Raw genomic sequence first — 22,463 nt, forward strand, 5'->3', positions numbered from 1 at the left:
ATAATCGTTCCGTGGAATAGGGCCATAAGTAATCCCTGCTGCAACTACATGGAGTATAATGGCTTGACAGTATTTTTGTGGCATGGATCACGGCCCTTTTAAGGAACTGTAGCAACTAAAGGGTCCATTAATATAAACGAGTACAATACTGTCCAAAATCACAAAACGTATAATACTGAGGTATGAAAGGGACCTAACTCGATCCGCAAAATACGGATACATTATGAACAACTTTTAGCAAAATACAGACAACGGACCCTGACAAATAAAACAATACTGATGTGTGAAGGCGGCCTCATTCTGCTTCTTCCTCTGGCAGCCATAACTATAGTCTCCACATCATTTTACCATGGAGTCTGGAGCATGAGAGTCCATCCTCCGATGCAGTTTTCTTAGCCTTGCAGTATACTGCGGCTCTACTGCTCGGTCTCTGGTCCCTCCCATACAGGCAGGGTAGAAGCAATCCATATATAAGGAATAATGGATAACCACACAAAGAATAGGAAAAGAGGATTGGCAGTGGGGTGGAAGGGACAGAATACTCGTGTGCCCCCGGCTCAGTACATTGCTATACTCACTGAATACCAGCTGGCATCATACTATGTATGTAAAGGCTATAACTCTCTACTGGATTCTATTTGTTATTTCTCAGACAGTCTTTACTTGGTCGTCTTATAATTCCCCCACACGCTCCACTTATTCTGTATCTGGATATTGTGGCTGCCCCCTATGGGTAAAAAAGGTGATGGAAATAGGTGGGAATAACCCTTGATGGTGCGTTCACACCTACAGGATCTGCAGCAGATTTGATGCGGTGTTCAGTTATTTAAATGAAATCTGCTGCAGAAAATCAGCTGAAGATCCTGTAGGTGTGAACGCTCCGTTAAAGGGGAAAGAACATGGTTTTCAAATGAGCTGGTGTCAGAAAGTTATACAGATTTGTAACTTACTTCTATTGAAAAATCTCAAGTCTCCCCATACCTATCAGCTACTGTATGTCCTGCAGGAAGTGATGTATTTTCTCCAGTCCGACACAGTGCTCTCTGCTGCCACCTCTGTCCATGTCAGGAACTGTCCAGAGCAGGAGAGGTTTTCTATGGGGATTTGCTACTGGCTCTGGACAGTTCCTGACATGGACAGAGGTGGCAGCAGAGAGCACTGTGTCAGACTGGAAAAAATACACCACTTCCTGCAGGACATCCAGCAGCTGATAACTACTAGAAGACTGAAGCTTTTTAAATAGTCATTTACAAATCTGTGTTTGGGTGTGTTCACACGTACAGGATCTGCAGCAGATTTGATGGCGCAGATTTGAAGCTGCACATTTGCTTTGAATCTGCAACTTCAAATCAGCTCCATCAAATCTGCTGCAGATTCTGTAGGTGTGAACGCACCCTTAGTGTACGTTCGCACTTACTGGATCCGCAGCTGATTTTCTGCTGCGGATCCGCAGCAGATTTCATTTAAATAACTGAACACAGCATCGAATCTGCACCATCAAATCTGCTGCGGATCACACCAGGATTTTAAGTTGCAGATTCGAAGCAAATCTGCAGCTTCAAATCTGCGCCATAAAATCTGCTGCAGATCCTGTATGTTTGAACGCACCCTTAGTCATCCTCTCATACATATAATTTTCTTTACATGTCAATCACACGTGGAGACTGTAATAAAAGGCAGGGAGCAGTGACTAGCCTCTTCTTGGTCTGGTATTTTAAGCCTCTGTCTAATGAATACCTTTCTGAAGACTCCTCGTAGATACTGTGACAGTCCGAACTCTCCAGCATTAAGCTCCGGCTGAGGTTCTGTACTCCAGGGTAATGGAAGTTTGCAAAGGAGTGAGACATGGGCGACGTTTTACTCCCAGGCTCCACTGTTCTTTTGTCGTGTCCGCTCAGCCCACACGTGAGACCATCCAGGGCCGGGTTCAATGACCGTGACATGTAGGCATCGGCCGACTGCGGCCTTCTCATTGGGGAGGATGGATAGGGGGACAGTTTGCTGATGAGAGGGGTGAGGAGATCCGCATAGCCGGCTTTACTGGGCTTCATGAGCTTGTCGACATGAATACTCAGCGTCTTCTGTTCAAAGGCGCAAGAAAACACGCTGGGTGGGAGGTTCTGAAGCCAAGACAAGAGACTCAGGTCCAGATCATCACATCCATTCCCGCAGAGGAGATCGATCCCCAGCAGGACCTCGCTCTCGGTGATCTCTTCTCCGGTGGCTTTACTCTGGCAGAACTCCACACAGCACTCGTACAGGAGACCCTTCATGATGAGCTGGAACAGACGGTTGTTACTGGCCTTAAATCCCGCCTCGCTCAGCTTCCGATCGGCGGGAATAAACTCCGCTACCATGGCGCAGGCCTCCTCGAAGCAGTGCACGCGAGCCGTGCTGGGATTCCAGTCCTTGAACTCGGCGTGGTTGGTGAGTCTCGGGAGTGTGAGCAAGAGGCAAAGCTTACTGTAGTCGTCCTTGGAGGAGCAGTACTCTTCTAGGGCGTGGAGACACTTCACCGCTTCTTGCATCGTGAACTCCAGCTGCAGGAAAAGAGGACATCATCACTGACATTGCTGCAGTCACGGACAAGCCAGAGGCCATTACTGTCAATGCTACTATTCATATACAAGCAGTAGCCTATGTGATTTCTAGCGAACGGTTTCCCTTTAAAGGGGTTGTCCAGCGAAAATCTTTTTCTTTCAGATCAACTGATATCAGAAGGTTATATAAATTTGTAATTTACTTCTATTCAAAAATCTCAAGTCTTCCCATACTTATTAGCTGCTGTATGTCCTGCAGGAAATGTTGTTTTATTTTCAGTCTGACACAGTGTTCTCTGCTGCCACCTCTGGCCAAGACAGGAACTGTCCAGAGCAGGAGAGGTTTTCTATGGGGATTCCTAGAAAACCGAGACAGATTTCCTGTCTCAGCCAGAAGTGGCAGCAGGGAGCACTGTGTCAGAAGGAAAATAAAACATTTCCTGCAGGACATACAGCAGCTAATGTTGAGTTTTTGTAATAGAAGTAAATTACAGATCTATATAACTTTCTGATCTCAGATATTGAAAAAAAAAAAAAAAAAAAAAAAAAAAAAAAGATTTTCGCTGAACAACCCCTTTAAGAGACTGATTGGCTATAAAGGCTGACTCCAGCCATTGGCACCTTTTTATATCAGGCATGAGTGTTACACATGACACATTTTTTAAAAGAAGTAAATTACAAATCTGTATAACTTTCTGACACCAGTTCATTTGAAAGAAAATACATTTTGCTGGACAACCCCATATTTTCCATCTCCAGAAAATTAGTTAAGTCCAACTGTTCTCATCTCTGAACCAATTTGGCTGCAGAACAGTGTTATCTGCTGAATGAAAGCTCGTCAGTGATAATCATCCTCTACGCGTTCTATTATTGTCCTAAACGACAACCTCAACAACTCATATAGAACAAAAGCCCCTGAAGTCCCTGATGTACGGCCAGCTCAAGTAATGTAGCAGACGGGTAACTGGAGGAAGAAACCCGATCACTGGAAACAGACAGGCTGGAAACTTCTGCTCATGACATTAGTAAAAGCTTCATATAGCTAAAGCTCCTCATAGGCATAATGTAGTGAGGGAACGAACAGTAAAACGGCCACAAATATTCAAAAATCTGATCCTGAACTTGGAAGAATGTTTAAGAAGTTTTTATTATTTTTATAGATAGGAGATACATAGAAAGAGATAGATAGATAGATAGATAGATAGATAGATAGATAGATAGATAGATAGATAGGAGATGCATAGAAAGAGATAGATAGGAGATACATAGATAGATAGATAGATAGATAGGAGATACATAGATAGATAGATAGATAGATATAGATAGATAATAGATAGATAGATAGATAGATAGGAGATACATAGATAGATAGGAGATACATAGATAGATAGATAGATAGATAGATATAGATAGATATTATTGCCTGTATATAAGGGGCTGCACGTGGGATGTAAAAAGAAAACCTCCACCACTACGTGGGCTGAATTAGCATGAATATTTGATTCCTCGGCTTCTGAAGGGATAGGAATCTGTTTTCTCTTTTTAATAGAACATTGCATAAGTAATTACTCCGCTATAGAACAGAAGGCGTCTGAGAAGAACGCGTGTCCCAAGGGCAGCTCTAGGAGAGACCTACATTGTGAGCTCATCATATCTTACATGCTGAGGCTCCTCTTCTGCTGACATGGCATTGTTCACACACAGCGCTTCCAAAAACTTCTGCTTCAGGATTATGTACCGGAACCTGAAGGGAAAAAAACATCCATTTTTAATTATTAAATAGGCTGACAATGTCAAAAGATAGACACTTATAATGTGTATATTGGTCACTGAAAATGTATATAGTTACATGTATATGGATGGTGAAATAAATCTAGAGCACACCAATTTATTAGATCCTACATTTTTATAGCTATATGAGGTGTAGATAGAAAAATAGACTTGTAGCTCTGTTCCATTGAAGTGAATGTAGCTGAATTGTAAAATTGTAATACCACACACAACCTTAAGACATGGGGGCGCTGTTTTTGCAAAAAAAGTAGCTGTGTTTTTCTAGTCAAGAAGAACCCCTTTAAAGTGGTGCTCCAGCGAAAATCTTTCAACTCTACTGGTATCAGAAAGTTATATAGATTATATATAAAGTTAAATATATTAGTAATTTACTAATATGTAAAGATCTTTAGTTGTCCCATATTTATCAGCTTCTGTATGTTCTGCAGGAAGTGGTGTATTCTTTCCAGTGCTCTCTGCTGCCACCTCTGTCCATGTCAGGAACTGTCCAGAGCAGGAGAAAATCCCCATAGAAAACCTCTTCCGCTCTGGACAGTCCCTGACATGGACAGAGGTGGCAGCAGGGAGCACTGTCTCAGACTGAAAAGAATACACCACTTCCTGCAGGACATACAGCAGCAGATGAGTACTGGAATATTTGAGATCTTTAAATAGAAGTAAATGCCAAATTTTCTGAAATCAGTTGGTTTGAAAGAAAAAAAAATTCTTTGAAGTACCAAATTAACCCCATCAATAATTCCTATGGGTAAATGAGTGTTCCTAGGAATTGGACTATAATATATGGCAATGAGACAGACAGGTATACAATAAGTAAATAAGAACACGCATACATCCTCCAACACAACATTTCTTTATTTTACCAATTGAAATTACCTTTTTCTGTCAAACTTGTCCATACACTCCAGTGGTTGGATAAACTGCAGGACCTCATCCCATTGCCCATCAAGTATCAGCTGCCTGTGGGATATCAAAGAGAGGAACATTAGCAGCCGGCTAGGAAACATCACATTACATTCGCATTGATCACAGCCGTATTACAGGAAATGGTTAGATATCTCCATGTACCTTCTGTCTGATGTTCTCAGAAATCAAACATTTTAAGACTGTACACCTCGCTGCTAAAGCCGGCCATTCACCTGAAAACGCCAGCCACATCCTCCCATGTCTGTGGAAGAGGGTCTCCAAACTACACATTCTCATTTGTAAAATAAATAAATACATATAATTTTTTTTAGAATCTTATTTTTGTACATTATAGGGGCTGCCATCTTGCCCAAATTGTTTTTTTTTGCAGCATTACTGACACAAACACCCATTTTTTGTATGGGACACACCTGTAAGCATGCTCTGTAACCTCTATGACCCCTGCAAAAGTCATACCAGGGGTGGGGGTGGGGGGTCAGGGCAGGGAGGCTGAGCAGCTTTGTGTTTTCTATCTTCTGGTCTACTGGTGTGACCTTTTACTGTAAAGCCCCTATTACACGAAGCGACAGAGGAGCGAACGAGTGATGTCAGTGTTTGTTTGCTCCTCATTCCCCGCTCACTGCCTAAGCGTGCAGGGGGTTTCCCGGGTGATTGCTTGATCGTCCGGGCAGCCCTTAGCAAATAGCAGCGGTCTGCTGCCGCGCTCCTATTCCAGCGACGGCAGCAGATCACTGCTATATTAGCCATTTGTCTTTCAACATGTTAAAAGACAAACGACAGCAAAGATCAGCCGACATCATTTATGTCGGCTGATCGTTGCCTTCTATTATAAAGGACGATTATTGTCTGTAACGGCCCCACAGAGTAAATGGGGCAGAACTCTCGGCCGCGGATTCCTGCTTACCTCAGTCTGCCATTGCCTGTCTATGGGAGAGCTTGCGCACCTCTGCTCTCCACTCAAGAAATTGACATGGAGAGCGCGGGAAGAGATGAGGAGAGCATCAAACAGATGGAAGGCTGGATTCGCCTTCCGCACTGGGGGATTACACACAGAATTTCGGTGCTGATTCCCTAAGTCAACATGGGATCCACATCAATTTCTAAATCATGCTACAAAAAAACAATTCCATATTGTGACAAACCTGAGGAAAAGCATGTCATCCGAATAGAGGCCATTGATCACGCCGCTCTCCTTCTCCAGGGCCAGCATGCTGATGTGCAGCTTCTTGGCATTGAGGAAATCTAATATCAGCTTTGTGATCTCGACTTCTTTCACATTCACCGTCTCTTCAGCCGTCATGGTGGTGGTCTGAAAGGAGAAAAGGAGATCAGTCATGTAGGAAGGACAAGTATCCAGGCATGATGGGAATTGTAGTTTTGCAACAGCTTGATGGCCGCCAGGTGACACCTCTGGTTTACAGAAAGCAAAAAAAAAAAAAAAAAAAAAAAAAGAGGCTGCATTCATGGTAATGTTACTATGGTGTATGCCATGGAAATCCTTGCAAGTACCTGACTAATTCCATCCATCTTCTGCCTTCAGCCTTTTAAAAAGGCCAGAAACATGAAGGGCCTGAGCTAGATGAGTGTATGTCTATTGTTTCCTGCTGATCTAATGCAAGATGGAACAAACATGTTGGCAGTTCCGGCCTCCTACATTAGGTCACAGAGTATATGTATATATATATTAGCAAGTAGTGGAGGGGCATGGTCTGCATAGCGGGGTCTACAGCCCTGTACTCTGACCCAGGAAGTCTCCCTCACCTTCCAAATCATAGCAGATCAACTTCAGGCTGGGGCCTGCTGTGGAGGTAATCTCTTCATAGCTTTAATCCCTCTCTCCCTGGACAGAGATTGTTGCTATAATATGCCCATGTCCTGCTCATTCCTTCACACTTAGCTATATACACTGCTGCTATAATCTGCCTGTACTTACACTCACCTATATACACTGCTGCTGTCACTGTCCTCCTGCACAGCTCTGTGATTCTCACTTCCTGATTTGGTCCATGCTGAACACACACCCTTCCCCATTGCTGTCATGTGACCATACAGACCTCTGACAACAGCCCTGCTTCTCTATTCTAGCCTGTTGTACTACACTACTGCATTATGGGGATCTGCAATTCCTTCCTGTATCTACAAACTGTATTATCAGGTTTATGCAGTTACTATACATTGTACTCCACATGCTGATTGCTATAGTGTACAGTAACTTATAATATCACATATTCAGCTGTTGCTAAATGTTTGTTTCATCTGTTCTACATGTTATTCAGAATTTAAAAAAAAATAACTATTTTTGGGGTGTGGAACCAATTGTCTGCATATCAGTGATTTCTTATGGGAAAATGTGCTTTGTGGATTTGGATTACAAGCACGGTCCCGGAACGAATTATGCTCATAATCCAAGGCACAAGTGTGTGTGTGTGATATGTGTGTGTGATTTTATATATATGATAGAGAGAGACAGACAGAGAGACAGAGAGAGAGAGACAGAGAGAGAGAGACAGAGACAGAGACAGAGAGAGAGAGACAGAGAGAGAGAGACAGAGACAGAGAGAGAGAGACAGAGAGAGAGAGACAGAGAGAGAGAGACAGAGACAGAGAGAGAGACAGAGAGAGAGACAGAGACAGAGAGAGAGACAGAGACAGAGACAGAGAGAGACAGAGACAGAGACAGACAGATATCAGAGTGCAAAGATGGGATGGGACATTAAAGGGGTGTTCTCATCTGCCCTTTATATCAAGGTGTAAAAAAATGTAAACACTGCTCCATTCGCCACGCTTCCCCCCCCCCCCCCCCCCCCCCGCTTGGTTTTGACTGCAGCAAAGTACTGTAGGGACTAGAACAAGTAGTCAGCCATATACACAGGTTCTCACCGGTGCAAAAAAATAAATTAAAATCAAAAACACCCCATAGGGTATGTCCCCACATAGCAGAAATGCTGCAGATATAATGCAGTGGTAAATCCGCACCAAATCATGTGAGTGTTGGGGCATCAGGGGACGTCTCCCACTCCGTGTTCATAGTGAGACCCAGCAATATGTGATTCTATACTGCTGGGTATCGCACTGGATGTTATGCACTTTTAAGGGATATTTTTGGAGCAACCAAACATTATAGGCTGCTCCATAGAGAATGAATGGGCCGGCCGCACATGCGCGGTGCTCACTATTTATTCGGGGTAAACCATGGTCCCTATTGTGTGAATTGATGGTGTTCCAGCAGTGGGAGCCCTACCGATCAGCTTGTTATCCCCTATCCTCTCGACTGTACAAGCTCCAGTAACCACGGGATGAGATGGGGTGGACAAAACTGACCATCTCCTAATATTATTATTATTATTATTATTAAAAATAAGATCCATGCATTTACACTGTAATATGATAACAGTCCTTATAGCACCTGTATTCTAGCACCGGCTGGTTTCACGCTACGTTTTTGCAATCCGTTTTTTGCAAACAACGGATGAGAAACAGATGAAAAAACAGATGCAATTGTGTGCATACGTTTTGATCCGTTTCTCCATTGACTTCCAAAACTGATCCGTTTTTTTTTTTTTTAACTAACACAAAAACGAGGTCGACCACGTTTTTGTGTACACTAAAAAAACAGATCCGTTTTGATTTGTTTGTTTGTTTTTTTTATAATGGAAGTCAATGGAAAAAAGGATCAAAATGGATCTGTTATTTTCATCTGGTTTTTTTTGCAAAAAACAGACTGCAAAAAATTATTGTGAACCCAGCCTCAGGGGGTATAGCCTGCACAAATGACTGACAATAATAAAACACTGTGATCATTGGATAAAGCAGGTCTGTATACTGTAGGATTAGGATGTGTATACAGCTCAGGGACGCAGGACATAAATGAGAAGATGAGAAGCTGTAGCCGAGAGCTGTGTACGCCCCGCCGCCTCATGATGCGCTGATGTAGCGTCTGTATCTGGGTGTGAACGACCTGAGGTGCCGAACATGGCTGGATCTCTGCAGGCCGAATGTATTAGAAAAGGTGTGGGGGTGGGGGGGCATCAACTGGAGAGAATAGAGAATACGAGAACAGCATGGCTGCAAGATCCAATGCATCAACCATCAGGTCTTATAATGATACCAAAGCTGGAGTTACTCCTGCTGCAGAACTACAACTCCCATCATGCTCTGACAGGCTGCCATTGTATTCTCTAGACAAGTAATCTATCTGTGACTCTCCGGCTGCTACAGTACTACAACTCCCATCCTGCCCTGACCAGGTGGCCATTGTATTATGTAAACAAGTGATCTCCAACCCAAGCTGTGCCATGGGGAGTCACCTGTGATGTCTTTCCTTATGACTTATCTCTACAGCGCCTCCATAGGAGAAGTGTGGCATTACCCATCAATAAGAGGTGTGTGTAATATAGTCGTGCTGTGTACTCTCCATATAGTCAGTGCCGTGTACTCTCCATATAGTCAGTGCCGTGTACTCTCCATATAGTCAGTGCCGTGTACTCTCCATATAGTCAGTGCCGTGTACTCTCCATATACCCAGTGCCGTGTACCCTCCATATACTCAGCGCCGTGTACTCTCCATTTAGTCAGTGCTGTGTACTCTCCATGTAGTCAGTGCTGTGTACTCTCCATGTAGTCAGTGCTGTGTACTCTCCATTTAGTCAGTGCTGTGTACTCTCCATGTAGTCAGTACCGTGTACTCTCCATGTAGTCAGTGCTGTGTACTCTCCATGTAGTCAGTGCTGTGTACCCTCCATGTAGTCAGTGCTGTGTACTCTCCATGTAGTCAGTGCTGTGTACTCTCCATGTAGTCAGTGCTGTGTACCCTCCATGTAGTCAGTGCTGTGTACTCTCCATGTAGTCAGTGCTGTGTACTCTCCATGTAGTCAGTGCTGTGTACTCTCCATGTAGTCAGTGCTGTGTACTCTCCATGTAGTCAGTGCTGTGTACTCTCCATGTAGTCAGTACCGTGTACTCTCCATGTAGTCAGTACCGTGTACTCTCCATATACTCAGCGCCGTGTACTCTCCATATACCCAGTGCCGTGTACTCTCCATATACCCAGCGCCGTGTACTCTCCATATACTCAGCGCCGTGTACTCTCCATATACTCAGCGCCGTGTACTCTCCATATACTCAGCGCCGTGTACTCTCCATATACTCAGCGCCGTGTACTCTCCATATACCCAGCGCCGTGTACTCTCCATATACCCAGTGCCGTGTACTCTCCATATACTCAGCGCCGTGTACTCTCCATATACTCAGCGCTGTGTACTCTCCATGTAGTCAGTGCCGTGTACTCTCCATGTAGTCAGTGCCGTGTACTCTCCATGTAGTCAGTGCCGTGTACTCTCCATATACCCAGTGCCGTGTACTCTCCATATACCCAGTGCCGTGTACTCTCCATATACCCAGTGCCGTGTACTCTCCATATACCCAGCGCCGTGTACTCTCCATATACTCAGCGCCGTGTACTCTCCATATACTCAGCGCTGTGTACTCTCCATGTAGTCAGTGCCGTGTACTCTCCATGTAGTCAGTGCCGTGTACTCTCCATGTAGTCAGTGCCGTGTACTCTCCATATACCCAGTGCCGTGTACTCTCCATATACCCAGTGCCGTGTACTCTCCATATACCCAGTGCCGTGTACTCTCCATATACTCAGCGCCGTGTACTCTCCATATACTCAGCGCCGTGTACTCTCCATATACTCAGCGCCGTGTACTCTCCATATACTCAGCGCCGTGTACTCTCCACCCGTGTTGCTATGTGACGCTTTGTGACAGGTGACAGTGCAGGAATTCGTCCATTGTTGTTCTCCATACAGCAGCGACCTGGTAAACAAGAGGCACAGAGGAGGCTGCAAAAACCATAGAGGACGCACCATGGTTCTGCTTATTCAGGAGGAGAGGGGAGGAAAGAGACCCCGACTGCCAGGATGGGCACCCTACAAACCCTGAACACACTATTCTAACTATATCTCATAGCTTCACCTTAAAGGGGTTATCCAGGCTTGGAATAACATGGCTACTTTCTTCCAGAAACAACACCTGTGTCCTGTCCTCAGATTGGGTGTGAGGTTTTACAGCTCAATTTTATTAAAGTTAATGGCGCTGAACTGTAATACCGCATGCAACCAGAGGACAGAGGGGTGGCGCTGTTTCTGCAAGAGAGCAGCTGCGCTTTGTCTAATCCTGAATAACCCCAGAATATAACAAAGCTCTCCTACATAAGTAACTAGAACCCAATGGGTGGCACTGTGTTGCCTAATCTTTAGTAGCCGTATACCCCCCTCCTCATATACAAGGATGTTCTCTCTCCCATGATATAAATAAGACCCCATCACCATTAGCTCATATATGGATCGGCTATTGCTCTCTGGTGTCATGGTTATGGGCAGGTTTATTGTACATATAGTGTAAGGCTGAAGCCCTCCAGCTGTTGCAAAACTACAACTCCCATCATGCCTGGACAGCCTTCAGCTGTCCAGGCATGATGGGAATTGTGGTTTTGCAAAAGCTGGAGGTGTAAGGGGATATGATGGACCACCTCCTGTAATGTAAATGAATACACTCCCCCCTCTGGTACTGGGACAGCCCCTGCAGCTGAGCCCTCTATGCACGCCTGTCACTGTGCCAGCGCCCGTCACTCTCCAGTACCTGCTGCCACCAGCCGGCACTTTACATTCAGTGCCCGGGGCTGATACGGGAGACACGCAGGCTGCCGCCCAGACACGGGGGGCTGATAAATAATAGAACAGGCTGCCTCTCCCATCTGGATAGGAGGCCCCATCCCCATCCTATTCAGCCGTGAACCCTTCCCCAACCACAGGCAACAAAGGAAATGACATTCAGCCCGGATCCCTTTCCCAGCCGGGGGAAGATATAAGGGGGCGGGTGGGATCACTCAAACCCCCCCCCCCCCCTCCTCTCCTCATCTGAAGGCGTGATCACTATCTGGCACACAGGCCCCTCATCCTCATAAACAACAGCAGCTCACTATCTGGCAGCTAGGTCACTCCCTTGTATGTAATGGAGGAACTGAGCAGCATAATGGGGCAAAAAATGGGAACATGTGATATCAGGAAGAGGGGCGAGGGGGATTCTATATAGTGACGGTACACACCGGGCGGGGAAGGGTTAAACGATATTCATGGCGTCATCCCACCTGACCAATAATGACACTTAGCTAAGTGGGAAAAAGGTTATCATTCACTACAAAGTATGAGGTGCTATAGACTGGCAGGGCGCCCCCTGTAGGTAGTCTGGGATATAAACCCAGTGTTCATCTAACGCAGGGGTAGGGAACCTTGGCTGTCCGGCTGTTGCAAAACTACAACTCCCATTATGCCCAGGCAGCCAAAGCTAAAGCTTTGGCTGTCCAGGCATGATGGGAGTTGTAGTTTTGCAACAGCCGGAGAGCCAAGGTTCCCTAGTCTAACGTCAATACAATTCTGAAAGATGTCACAGGAATGGCTCCTATTACCTGCGGGGACATGAAGCTCCCTTAGGGTGCGTTTACACAGACAGATTTATCTGACAGATTTTTGAAGCCAAAGCCAGGAATGGATCTGAAAAGAGGAGAAATCTCAGTCTTTCCTTTATGGGCTGTTCTCTGTTTATAGTCTGTTCCTGGCTTTGGCAGCAAAAATCTGTCAAATAAATCTGTCTGTGTAAACGCACCCTAAGGTGCCGACCACCTGTGATGATGCCTAATGGTACGAGGCAACGGCTTCTGCAGGTGCTATATTCCCTGACCAAGATTATTGTATAGACCAGTGGATCTTCAGCTGAAGCGAAACTACAACTCCCAGCATGCCTAGACACAGTCACGGTCGTCTGTAGACCACTACGGCATTGGATGTCCAGACATGAGGGCAATTGTAGTCAGAGGACCCCCCCCCCCCATCCTTGCTGTAAACCAATGATCTACAACTACAACTCCTTAAGGATCCGTTCATACTACAGAATCGGCGCCGAAATTCCATGCAGAACCCCCACCCGCGGAGAGCAGAGGCGCGCGAGCCCGCCCATTCCAACAGCTAATAGGCAGGAATCAGCGTTAAGTCCGCACTGGGGTCCTGAACGGATTCTCGGCACTGATTCTGTAGTGTGAACGGGCCCTTAGCCTGCAGATCATTGATCCCTAACCAGTGGCCACCACAAATCTACATCTCCCATCATGGCAATTGTACAGTGGGGACCGATGGTCTCTAAACTATTGCAAAACTACAACTCCCAGAATGCTCCTTTACAGCCTTTCCCAGCACAGCGGCGCCCCCTAACCACAGAGCTGTGCATGGAGTTGCAGCAGACCCCCCATTCATGTTAATAGACCCCTGAACAGCTGGGTGGTCAGGATGATGCTTTATGTATAGGAGCGATGAAGGGGCCACAGTACAGAATCAGTACTGCACCCCCCCTATATTCTTAGGTCGGACCCCCCATCTGGCGGAGAATCCTTGCAAATTTATCACTTTAAGGGTGCGTTCACACCTACAGGTTCCGCAGCAGATTTGATGGTGCAGATTTGATGCGGTGTGAAAATCAGCTGCGGATCCGGTAAGTGTGAACGTACCCTAAGACAGGGATGGGGAGCCTGTGGCCCTCCAGCTGTTGCAAAACTACAATTCCCATCATGCCTGGACAGCCTCCGGCTGTCCAGGCATGATGGGAGTTGTAGTTTTGCAACAGATGGAGGGACACAGGTTTTCCATCTCTGCTATGACTATCCCTTTTTAAAGGATGATGTGATACGTCTGAGATCCACATATCTATCTGGTGACTGATCTCTACACAGCATCCTGACCCCTTTGGTACAGCGCAGAGCTTTCTAGCACCATTGATATGGAAGCCCATGCTCTCACATACATCCTGTATAGTCGCCGTAGTTTGCACTATAACCCCGCGCCGTGCCCGGTGATGTCTACCTACGAAGTGCCAAAGAGATGCCAGGTGCCCCCACAACCTGCCAAACCAAAGAGGAGTATCCCTCCCCCCCCCAAACAGCTGCAAAACTACATCTCCCATCATACCCTGACACAGGATAGGGATCACTGCTCCACAGGACACAGTGGCCATCTGTCAAGTGACAGGACATAGTGGGAGGTATGGGGTCAAAGGTCATAAATCACTTGTCCATGGGGAAAAAAACTACACCTCCCAGCATGCCCCTACACTGACAGATGTTTTGTGAAACAACGACTCCTAACCTATGGCAGAACTACAACTCCCAGCATGCCTTGTCCCTGACAGATGAATCCTGTGGACCCCTACCCTATGGCTCTCTATATGTTAGAGCAGAGATGGGGAATCTTTTGCCCTCCGGCTGTTGCAAAACTACAACTCCCATCATGCCTGGACAGCCGAAGGCAAATGGTTCCACATCCCTGGGCTAAAGGTTTCCTATGCTTGTATTAGAGAATGATGGGAGTTGTAGTTTGGAGATCCTTAAAGGATTGTCAGATTTTAAAGGGTTTATCTATCCCGTTTACAGGATGGGTGATGACTCTTTAAATGGGGTTGGGATCCCCCCTAATAATAACAGGGGTTCCCTGATGCTATTCACTAGGGACCCCCATTCTCCTGATGACTGGACCCCACTAATCAGATACTCATCACCCCTTTAAGTGACAACTCTATGCGCTTAAAGGCTTTAAAGTGGAACTCCATAACAAGCCAGCCAGCTAAAGGTTTCCTATGCTTGTATTAGAGAATGATGGGAGTTGTAGTTTGTAGATCCTTAAAGGATTTTGTCAGATTTTAAAGGGTTTATCTATCCCCAATGGGTGATGACTCTTTCAAGGGGGCTGGGATCCCCCCCAATAATAACAGGGGTTCCCTGATGCTATTCACTAGGGACCCCCATTCCCCTGATGACTGGACCCCACTAATCAGATACTCATCACCCCTTTAAGTGACAAATCTATGCGCTTAAAGTGGAACTCCAGAACCAGCCAGCCATATCAGTGTCCTTGTGAATGGATCTCCCCTTTAAGCGGGATGACACCCCACAAGGTGACGAGTATCCCCCATCCCCCTCTATGGGGATGTCACGGTCTCCCGGTACCTGGTTCTCCTCTCTCACGGTCCGGTGTCCCAGATTCCCGGGCGGCTCCGTGGTCTCCGGGCCCCCAGCCAGTCTCCGGTATAGACAGCGCTCCTCCCGGTACACACGGGCCGCACCACCCTTGTCTCTGCGTCTCTTTTCTCTCAGCTTGCGGTTGTCAAGCGGATCCCGCCGGTAACCAATCACCGTGCGCTGTGTGAGGACCCCGGCCGGAGCTGCCTGTAGATTTGCCTGAGAGGGCGTGGCTCACATCATGGGGATACGAGGGAGGGAGCGGCGGTCACGTGACACACAGGCTAGAGGATGCAGAGCGTTTGTGTATGTAGAAGAGTAACTGCCTTTGTTGCCCATAGCAACCAATCACGGAACAGCTTTCATTTTTACCAGGGCAGTAGCTGGGTTCTGATTGGTCGCTATGGGCAACAACAACAAAAACCCTAGCCTGTCCTATTAGACCTTACTAATCTGAACTGCTGTGTTACCCATAGCAACCAATCACAGCTCAGCTTTCATTTCTTAAACTGCTTTGGTAAAATGAAAGCTGGGTGGTGATTGGTTGCTATGAGCAACAAGGTTTTTAAGTCACTTTATGTTCAGACTGGAATTATCCAGACTTACAAGAACAGCGTCACTCGTGCCTTTAATTTGTGTGTGAGATTTTGCAGCTCAGTTCCATTAAAGTGAATGGAGCTGAATTGTAATACCACACACAACCTGGGGACAGGGGTGGCGCTGTAGCTGCAAGAAAGTACCTGTGTTTATATTGATTGAATCCACAACGTGATAACCGCAGCAGATTAAGGGTAGCTTCACACATAACGGAATAACAGCGGATTTCACGCTGCAAGTTTGCTTACATACTCACAGCAGGATGACAATTCTGTTGCGAGTATGTACTCCTATTTAAACAGAGGGGAATCACAGCAGATTTCGCTTTAAAGGGTGCCTTCACACGTAACGGATCCGCAGCGGATTTCTCGCTGCAGATCCCTGCCCTGTACACTCTATGGGCAGACAAACTTGCAGCGGGATGGACATTAACCCCCACGCCGCCGCGTAAACTTCACCTGCTCCCTGCTCCGGCTTGTTTTGGGGCTCCCGGCGTCTTCACGTCCCGCTCAGCCAATCAGTGCACTGCGGCGGGGCAGCGCACTGATTGGCCAAGCGGTACGTGCCGGGAAACCCCGAAGCAAGCCGGAGCTTGGAGCAGGTGATGTATACACTCCGGCGGCGGGGAAGCATTAATGGGGCGGGCTGCTGACATACAGCGGGATGTCCATCCTGCTGCGAGTTTGGCTGACCATAGAGTATACAGGGCAGAGATCTGCAGCGGATCTCGCTGCGGATCCGTTAATATGTGAAGGTACCCAAAGAGCCGTACTTTACATTGTCTGCAATGTCTATTTTATGCTGCCGCTATTCAATGAATTACAAAATAGACATGTTAGTGTTCAGAGAGCGGAGGTGCGCAAGCTCTCTCATAGAGACAGGACTTCCACCGATTTTGCTCAGTGTGAACATACCCTTACATCTGTCCGCAATTTTTTCTCCTTCATGCCAGCTCAGTTATCAAAATGGTATCATATTGTCACAGGTTATAATGAATTTGTAAATTCTTTTACATTTACTTTTTTTGTTGCGTTTTTGTTTGTTTGTTTTTAACGCCACCCATTGAGCTGAAACTTTTTAAAAGGTTGCATAAAATAAATGTGGCTAAAAACTACAACACTTAGGGCCCTATTCCACATAGCGATAATCAGCCAAATTGGCCCGAATTGGAATAGAGACAAGGATCAGCCGATGATCGTGTCATCGACTGATCATTTATTTAGGTTCAAACCAAAAATCATCAGGCACCAACCAGCAGCAGCTTCGGCGCGGCCTGTATTGGCTAACAGACCGTTCAGCCAAACACAGGCCAACACCGCCGCCGTAGCGAAGATGCTGCTGCACGCGGGAAAAGGAGGAAGAAGGAGCACAGGAGAAGCCCTGCAACATGCTTAGGTAATGTATGGTGTTTAAACAAGGGCTGCAAGGACATCGGTAACGATGTCCCTGCAGCCCTCGCTAAACTATTATCGGGCCGTGTAATAGGCCCAGTAAACGAGCGCCGATCTAGCAGATCGGCACTCATTTACATTATTGATCGGGCCCCCATCGGCCCGTGGAATAGGACCCTTACGTCCTTTACACGTACCAAGTTTGCAGCAGATATCACACAGTAAGTTTCACAGGAAATCCGCTGCGATACTCACTACCATTATAGTGTATGCCCTGCATTCTACATACAACATAATAATTTGTGGGGATAACTGATCGCACTTCACAGTTAGCTAGGTGGAACATAACGTATTGGTGTCTATATAATCCACCCAATTTGCCAAAATAATGCTCAAAGATACTTGTTTCTTTGTAAGTGCAATTAGTGCATATTTTTAGAAGTTCATAAAAATCACAGACCAAGAAATAGCTGCTGACACTTTTATCAAGTGGGTCTGTGTCCATGTAATGTGGGTAGGCGCATTGCAAGTGCCCCCTGTAAGGATTTTCTTATAGACTGGTCGCAATGTTTTCAGCTCCCATTATTTAGTCATGACCCTGGACTTCCTGTGTGTGCATCTGCCGGATGACAGTCTACAGTAGGGAAATCTATGAGCGTTACTTTTTGAATGAGCGGGAAAAGTGTCAGTAAGGGCCCTGTTACACGGAGTGATAATTCTGAAATTCAGCTGATTATCACTCCATGTAACAGAGACAAAGATCAGCTGATCATCAGCTACTAACCACGCATCGCTACATGTAATAGCAATGCGCGGCCGGCGATGTCCCAAGCAGTTAATACATTACCTGTCCACCCTCCCAGTGTTTTTCTATAAGACGACTTTTGAACCCTTGAAAATCTTCTTAAGGGTGCCTTCACAAACACCGGATCCGCAGAGGATTTCACGCTTTGGATTCGCAGCGAAATCCGCTGCGGATCCAGTGTCAGTGCATCCCTATGAGAATATATACTCGCTGTGGGATTGACATCCCGCTGTGTGTATGTAAGTCAACCCCCCAGGCGACTGGAGCATACATCAGGAGGTGATGTATGCTCCGGCCGCCAGGGGTTAATTTACGTACACGCAGCGGGTATGTATTCTCATAGGGATGCACTGACACTGGATCCGCAGCGGATCGCGATGTGGATCCGGTGTGTGTGAAGGCACCCTAAAAGTCGGGGGTCTTGTTATGTGCCCAGTTGTCTTACACACCGTAAAATATGATACAATCCGCACCTCAATACACAGTGGAATACATAGGGGGAGGTTTATGAAACAATAGTGCTGACCTGCTGTGACCACAACACAGAACTGACAATGCAAACACAGAGTATCTGAATTATTTTAACTTTTCAATATTTGAATCTCCATCTGCAGGAATATTAACCCATATTTCCTATCTTCTATCCGCTTTTTTTAGGCATACTTCCAAATAATACTTTACAGAAAAGGTAGTAGATGCTTGGAATAAACTTCCAGCAGATGTGGTTGGTAAATCTACAAGAGGGATGGCAAAGCTTTGGCTGTCCAGGAATGATGGGAATTGAAGTTTTGCAACAGGTGGAGGGCCGAAGATTCCCCATCCCTGAACCACAATAACTTATGTAAACCTGTCTGGTATACACATATATATATCCTAAGATAATAAGAAGGGAAATACTAAAAGGGCCGACTAGATAAACTAGGGGTCTTTTTCTGCCGACAATGTCCTGTTTCTATAGGTCTTCACACCAGACCCCCATGTCTTTATGTTAATTTCTGTGTACTGGGGTCAGGAACTGTCCAGAGCAGTAGAAAATCCCCCTAGAAAACCCCTCCTGCTCTGGACAGTTCCTGACATGGACAGAGGTAACAGCAGAGAGCACTGTGTCAGACTGGAAAGAATGCACCACTTCCTGCAGGGCATGCGGTAGCTGATAAGTACTGGAAGGCTTGAGATTTTTTAATAGAAGTAAATTACAAATCTTTGGCACTTGCTAAGACCAGTTGATTTGAAAGAAAAAAAATGTTAGTGAACAACCCCTTCTGGCAGGCCTGGTACCCCTTTTAAAGTATGTGATTATTTATATGATCTCTATATTATGGTATTATTTTGGCACTACAACTTCTTAAAGAGTTACATAAAAAAATTGTCCTGAACACATTACTTTTCATTTATCTGTCTTGAGTTTGTATCTTAAAGGAGAAGTCCAGCAAAATTTTTTATTAAAGTATTGTATTGCCCCCCCCCCCAAAGTTATACAAATCCCCAATATACACTTATTATGGGAAATGCTTATAAAGTGCTTTTATCCCTACACTTACTTCTGCATCAAGGCTTCACTTCCTGGATAACATGGTGATGTCACTTCCTGCATAAAATGGTGATGTCACTTTCTGGATAACATGATGATGTCACTTCCTGGATAAAATACTGAAGTCACAACCCGACTCCCAGAGCTGTGCGGGCTGTGGCTGCTGGAGAGGATGATGACAGGGGGACACTGAGGGACACAGGACACTGGAGGGACACTGAGAATCCCCCTGCCATTATCCTCTCCAGTAGCCACAGCCCGCACAGCTCTGGGAGTTGGGTCGTGACATCATCATTTTATCCAGGAAGTGACATGACCATGTTATCCAGGAAGTGACATCATCATTTTATCCAGGAAGTGACATGACCATGTTATTCAGGAAGTGACATCACCATTTTATCCAGGAAGTGACATCACCATGTTATCCGGGAAGTGAAGCTTTGATGCAGTAGTAAGTACAGGGAAAAAGCACTTTATAAGCATTTCCCGTGATAAGCGTATATTGTTAATTTGTATAACTTTTGGGGGGCAATACAATACTTAAATAAAAATTTTCGCCGGACTTCTCCTTTAAGTAAATGTAGTTAACCAGTTTTAACTAATGAAATGGTTTTGTAAAAAGAAAAAGTCATTTTTTAAAGCGAATATACCATTAGTACATTCGCTTGTTGCACATGAATAGAATGGCGCAGGCGCGGGGAGGCCCGGGCTGAAGCACTGGAGGTGGGCTGGCCTGCCCCCAGTGGGAGGGGAAAACCCCGCCCCTCTTTAGCCTGGACCGTGCTCATTAATAGACCGGTACTGATGGTACATTCGCTTTAAGCTGTTGCTTATTGTTTACTAGAAAATGTACCCGGTGCTGCCCGGGTATAAAGTGTCAGTGTGTTAATTAGATTTATTCTAAGGTGCCCAGGAGGCCAATCTATGTCCTTGTTTTTTTTTGTTTAAGGGCAAATCGCCAGTAGCCCTATATGCCCCTATATACCAGACAGTTCTGCACTGTTTATGTAAATTGTAGCTTATGCACATTAGAAATAAACTAAAAACTTCAAACAACCGTCCTGTATACCTGTAGTGTATAGTTGAGGGGGTCCTGTATACCTGTAGTGTGTAGTTGGGGGGAGGGCTGTATACCTGTACTGTATAGTTGAGGGAGGTCCTGTATACTAGTAGTGTATAATGGAAGGGGGGAGGCTGTGTACCTGTACTGTATAGTTTGGGAAGTACTGTATATCTGCAGTGTATAGCTAGTAGAGGTCCAGTATACCTGTACTGTATAGTTGGGGGTCCTGTATACCTGTAATATATAGTTGGTAAAGGTGCTGTATTCCTGTAATGTATAGTTGGTGGAGGACTTCTATACCTGTAGTTTATAGTTTGAGGGTCCTGAATACCTGTAGTGTATAGTTGGTGGAGGTCTTGTATACCTGTAGTATATAGTTTGGGGGTCCTGTATACCTGTAGTGTATAGTTTGGGGGTCCTGTGTATCTGTAGTTTATAGTTGGTAGAGGTCTTGTATACCTGTAGTGTAAAAATTGGGGGTCTTGTATAGCTGTAGTATAAAGTTGGTGGAGGTGCTGTATACCAATAGTATATAGTTGGTGGAGGTCCTGTATACTTGTAGTGTATAGTTTGGGGTCCTGTACACCTGTAGTATAGAGTTGGTGGAGGTGCTGCATACCTGTAGTATAGAGTTGGTGGAGATCTTGTATAACTGAAGTATATAGTTTGGGGGTCCTGTATACCTGTAGTGTATAGTTTGAGGGTCCTGTATACCTGTAGTATATAGTTGGTGGAGTTCCTGTATATCTATAGTGTATAGTTTTGGGGTCCTGTATACCTGTAGTGTATAGTTTGGGATCCTGTATACCTGTAGTGTATAGTTTGAGATCCTGTATACCTGTAGTATAGAGTTGGTGGGGATGCTGTATACCTGTAGTGTATAGTTTTGGGTTCCTGTATACTTGTAGTGTATAGTTGATGGAGGTCCTGTATACCTGTAGTGTATACTTTTGGGGTCCTGTATACCTGTAGTGTATAGTTGGTGGAGGTCCTGTATACCTGTAGTGTGTAGTTGGGGGGGCTGTATACCTGTACTGTATAGTTGAGGGAGGTCCTGTATACCAATAGTGTATAATTGGGGGGGAGCTGTATACCTGTACTGTATAGTTTGGGAAGTACTGTATATCTGCAGTGTATAGCTGTTAGAGGTCCTGTATACCTGTACTGTATAGTTAGGGGTCCTGTATACCAGTAATATATAGTTGGTGAAGGTGCTGTATTCCTGTAATGTATAGTTGGTGGAGGACTTCTATACCTGTAGTTTATAGTTTGAGGGTCCTGAATACCTGTAGTGTATAGTTGGTGGAGGTCTTGTATACCTGTAGTATATAGTTCGGGGGTCCTGTATACCTGTAGTGTATAGTTTGGGGGTCCTGTGTATCTGTAGTTTATAGTTGGTAGAGGTCTTGTATACCTGTAGTGTAAAGTTTGGGGGTCCTGTTTAGCTGTAGTATAAAATTGGTGGAGGTGCTGTAAACCTGTAGTACATAGTTGGTGGAGGTCCTGTATACTTGTAGTGTATAGTTTGGGGTCCTGTGTACCTGTAGTATAGAGTTGGTGGAGATCTTGTATAACTGAAGTATATAGTTTGGGGGTCCTATATACCTGTAGTGTATAGTTTGAGGGTCCTGTATACCTGTAGTATATAGTTGGTGGAGTTCCTGTATATCTATAGTGTATAGTTTTGGGTTCCTGTATACCTGTAGTGTATAGTTTGGGATCCTGTATACCTGTAGTGCATAGTTTGGGATCCTGT

At 45.4% G+C, this 22,463-nt stretch overlaps 1 protein-coding gene across 3 annotated transcripts in view; it reads right to left on the reverse strand.

Moving 5' to 3' along the window:
* Positions 1–15,622, reverse strand: part of WDR47 (WD repeat domain 47) — a 42,098-nt gene extending 26,476 nt beyond the window's left edge. For all 3 annotated transcript variants that reach the window (XR_011362679.1, XM_069967481.1, XM_069967480.1), the window contains exons 1-5: positions 15,309–15,622; positions 6,398–6,564; positions 5,205–5,288; positions 4,200–4,284; positions 1,738–2,540 (exon numbers count right to left, since the gene is read on the reverse strand). Coding sequence is in view for 2 of the 3 variants with exons in the window: in XM_069967481.1 (XP_069823582.1) it covers positions 1,738–2,540; positions 4,200–4,284; positions 5,205–5,288; positions 6,398–6,555 (1,130 nt within the window). In the remaining variant the exon portion in view is untranslated. The remainder of the gene's footprint in view (positions 1–1,737; positions 2,541–4,199; positions 4,285–5,204; positions 5,289–6,397; positions 6,565–15,308) is intronic.
* Between the last annotated feature and the right edge of the window lie 6,841 nt (positions 15,623–22,463).

The sequence above is a fragment of the Dendropsophus ebraccatus genome, chromosome 4, assembly GCF_027789765.1.
Source record: "Dendropsophus ebraccatus isolate aDenEbr1 chromosome 4, aDenEbr1.pat, whole genome shotgun sequence".
NCBI lineage: Eukaryota > Metazoa > Chordata > Amphibia > Anura > Hylidae > Dendropsophus > Dendropsophus ebraccatus.